Below are 4,120 nucleotides of genomic sequence, written 5' to 3'. Positions count from 1 at the left end.
ACGACCTCAGTATGTGTGTTTTGTATTCACTCATGAAAATCTAAATGAAAGAGAAAAATACTTTTTCTTAACATGGATAGTGTGGACATGAGCAACATTTGACACGTAACTCGCATCTCTTCCTAAAATTCTCAAGAAGCTTTGTTAGTAGCGTGATTATTCCATAGCACTTTAACGAAAGGGATAGTTCGAGTCCATACCACTTGTTCTTTCCTGTCTAAAATCCACATTGGTTCCTCGGTATAGGTCATATTCTTTAGAATTTGAAGTGGTTCAAAATCAATAACGTGAGTGGGGTCAGGGATGTACTTCCCTAGAAACATGAAATACGTTATGCACCCCCGAAAGTACCGGTGGTAATGCCGCCCTGGAAGCCACCGATCCTTGGGTGAGACTTCCTACATGTCTATCAATGCTAGCTCGAGGATCCTTGTCGAGGAGGCCTCAGCCCAGGATTTACCCTCAGCATGCTCAAGTGCCCTTACTGGCTGGGAGGCCTCAGTCAAGGACGAACCTTGTGTGCATGGAGGGAATTAATCTCCTTAATTTTGCCGATGTGAGAGACCTTGTTGAGGAGGCCTCAATAAATAAGGATTTACACCATGTTGGACTGTCGATATGCCAATGTCCAAGGAGCAGTCATACCCCATGAAACAAGGGCTAATGGCTATAAATTAGAAACAGGCCGCAGTGGCGATGGTTTCAATGGCTATAAATAATTTGCACATCTCGAGCATGTCTATGCATGCTTTTTCCCCATTCGTTGTTTGTTAAAAAGTTGCGTTGTACTTGAGTTCCTCTAGCTCAAAATAATAAATCACATGCATCGAATGTATTTGAAGACAATAAATCACACGAGTTCCTCTAGCTCAAAACAAGTACTCTTAAAAGATACGTCCTATCATGCACATCCCATGCATTTCTGCTTGCATTGATCAATCGATCCATAAATCGTAGCCAGTATCAAGGTAAACATATGGATACATGGGCTCTTCGAGCCACATCGCAGTAGCTGGAACCATAAATTCAGGGTCTGTTTCCAATATGCACATGTCCTGAAACGAAAATGGCTGCTCCCATATACTTAAGACATTTTGATCAGATGTTTCAGATGAACTAAAATTCTCCTCTATATGTTGGACAATTTCAACGGCTGGATCAGTGCGTGAAGAAGAGATATCATTAATGGGCATTTTTGTTGACATCAGTATACCTTTAGTGGCATCCATGTTTGGCAAAATTAGGGCATCGCAAAGTAGGAGATCTTGAATCCCAGGAGAATCATTCTTGTTAACTTCAACCTCGGATGATTTCACCATTTGTGATATAGTCATTGACGACGACGTGTTGATCTTACTGCGCTTTTTCAAGTGCGAGTGCCAGTAATTTTTTATTTCGTTGTCAGTTCTTCCAGGAAGCTTTGCAGCAATTGCAGACCATCTGAAATAAATTAAAGACAATTAGGACATTACACTCAAGTACTTTAACTTAGAAGATCATTCGGGTTTTACTTTCTTCACTATTAGATGCTCTAAAAATGATTCTAAAGTATCTTCAACATCTGGGTTTAACAGAAGTTTGAAAGCTTTTGCCTTTCATCTACCATGGAGAGAGAGAGAGAGAGAGAGCTCAGTCGCCTTTGCCCATACATCATTGCATGCTTATAAAATCTTGCTTTTAACACTATCTGAAGACTGAAATCATATTTAAGAAAATAGAAGCGAAGTTATAGCTAATCTACAACCCTGGATTTTCTAAATAGTAGACCTCAAATCATGGCATCCTTAGGCCATCTCATAAAAGGATTATCATTTGTGAAATTAGAGCTATATGGGATGGATTGCTTTTATGCCTAAAGTTAAAGATTCCTGCCATAGAGATTTGAGTCTGATTCTAATTTGTTGTGTATAGTTCGAGGTTTGTACACAGCTAATGTTCCATTTGATTTTGTTGAGCTTTGTATCCTGGTGTTTACTCCCACCCAAATGAGAGCGATGCATTAATGATTATTCATATTTGTTAAAAGAACTAGTGGGTATTTTTAAGATCTAAAAATTGAAGAGTAGTGCTACGTATGCTTATAATTTTTATTTACATTTTTGCTTACAAGACTTATTTTGTTAGTTTTGTTTTCAAATTCAAATTTTGAATTTCAAATTCAAATTTTGAATTTCAAATTTCATGATTTTCAGTATATCAGTAACTGACATGTGGAGAAGTAAGTTTTTTGTAAATTTTTCTTAAATACAAATAACCTTTTTCAAAATTTAATGAGTTAATTATTGTTAACTTCGAAGTTATAATTTATATGCTAAAAAATCCTTACAGACTTAAATCACCCTCGGCCTGTAGTTATGCATGTAGATTCTATTGAAAAGACTCATGATACGATCGCGTAATTGTGATGCAACTAACAGTACGTACTAAACATCCGTCTGGTAAAACGTGCATAGGAACGAGCTAGCATGCATGCATTTTAACTTTGAAGTACTGATCATGCATGAAAAACGAAAGTGAAATAATAGATTTTTTCTTATAGCAAGTCCACTTGTTTCAAATATCCATTCATCTGAATCAAAATCCCATCAAATAAATTGATTAAAAACGATGTTCTTCACGTAAATATGAATTTTGCTTTATGGAATAGCAACGTATGTGCATTTAAAGAACATTGTAATTTTCCGATCACCGGTAAATCTTCCTTATAGAATTTGTAATGTACTCACCGGTTTCCCAGCAGTTCATGCCATTTGAGTATAGTTTCGTCGTCTTCCTGGCTGAAGTTTCCTCGCTTAATGTCAGGCCTGAGGTAATTCATCCAACGGAGCCTGCAACTTTTCCCAGATCGTGCCAATCCTAAAAGAAAAGTAGAAATAAAAGCCAGAAAAATTAGGTTAATCAAAGTATATATAAACAGTACCATATATACCATGCACGAATGACAATTCCTACCGGCAGCTTCTGGCATCCGACACCAATTCCAAATGCCATATCGCTTAATATAGGCTTTCAACTTCTGGTCTTCTTCAGGACTCCAAACGTTTCTTCTCGCAGGCATTTTTTCACCATCGGAATTAGTCTTCACCATCTCTAGCTAGCTAGCTCTACGTGCGTATATAGCTCAATATTTCGACTTGCAGAGACCTCAACCCTATTAATAGTACTTGTGAATATTGCTTCGTACTACTGTCATAGAATTCAGGAAAAAACGTTTTTAACCTTTCATGTGATAATGATTTCCATAGATAAAGAGAGATTAATTAATTAGCTCACTCGAGGTCCGGTCTGGCCTTGATCAACACGTCTTAGTTACACTTGTATAGTCAAATGCAATTCGATTCCCGTTGGATTGAGATATTGAGCAAATTGATATAAGTTTTATTCCGTCAACGAGCAAACAATATTATAAAGTCAATAGGCTGTTGCCATATATATTAATAAAATGGAATTATATCGAGTACTGGAATTAGGAGGATGCATGAATGGCACCAAATTAGTTTATTATGGGAATTTTCTTTAAAGATAAATATATGCTTTAGGCACGTCTACGAACCGACGTAACTTGATGTGATAGGTTAAATTGTAAAAATACTACTAATTTTATTATAAAGTAGATATAACATATAATATTAAGTCACGTCAATTTATGGGTTTGGTTTTATAGAATTTCTTTATAGCTATAACACTTCTCTTCCCTGAAAAGATAGTGTCCCTTGTACTAAAAAATTAGTAAATATTTAGAACATTTTTCGGGTATTAGAAATCATAAATGACTGTTGAATTAAACAATTCTCGATCTTCTAGAAACATGGCCTTAATTAATTAACTAGAAATACACACACACACATATATTATTAAGAAGTACTCATCAATACCTTGAATTAAAATTGATCGTCAATGTTTGTGAAATTAGTCGATGATGAAAGATACCTCAGCAGGATAAGAGGATCGTACGTACGATCGAATATATATGTGAACATAGAAGTAGAATTCAGAGTCAACAAGCTGTGATCAGAAAGAAAGGGATATATATGATCAGATTTCTCAGTTCGAGTTTATTATATTTCATAAGATTGTTTCAACCCTCTCAAAATTGTTAATCCAGTCAATTCATGCTGCA

General features: G+C 35.9%; 1 protein-coding gene across 1 annotated transcript; it reads right to left on the bottom strand.

Annotated features, from left to right (window-relative positions):
- Positions 1–935: 935 nt before the first annotated feature.
- On the bottom strand, positions 936–3,088 carry LOC108992522 (transcription factor MYB13-like). The gene is made up of 3 exons (XM_018967123.2): positions 2,953–3,088; positions 2,727–2,856; positions 936–1,440 (listed from the first exon to the last, which is right to left on the bottom strand). Exons 1-3 carry the CDS (start codon positions 3,086–3,088, stop codon positions 936–938), a joined length of 771 nt encoding a protein of 256 aa, XP_018822668.2.
- Between the last annotated feature and the right edge of the window lie 1,032 nt (positions 3,089–4,120).

Source organism: Juglans regia, chromosome 4 (assembly GCF_001411555.2).
Source record: "Juglans regia cultivar Chandler chromosome 4, Walnut 2.0, whole genome shotgun sequence".
NCBI lineage: Eukaryota > Viridiplantae > Streptophyta > Magnoliopsida > Fagales > Juglandaceae > Juglans > Juglans regia.
The sequence above is the reverse complement of the archived record's forward strand: the minus strand, read 5'-3'. Positions and strand labels throughout refer to the sequence as shown.

Coding starts and splice junctions, on each gene's coding strand:
- LOC108992522 (XM_018967123.2), bottom strand. CDS start 3,088: ATGGTGAAGACTAATTCCGATGGTGAAAAAATGCCTGCGAGAAGAAAC. Junction 2,857..2,952: donor TCGGATGCCAGAAGCTGCCG/GTAGGAATTGTC, acceptor CTTTTCTTTTAG/GATTGGCACGATCTGGGAAA. Junction 1,441..2,726: donor CATGAACTGCTGGGAAACCG/GTGAGTACATTA, acceptor AATTTATTTCAG/ATGGTCTGCAATTGCTGCAA.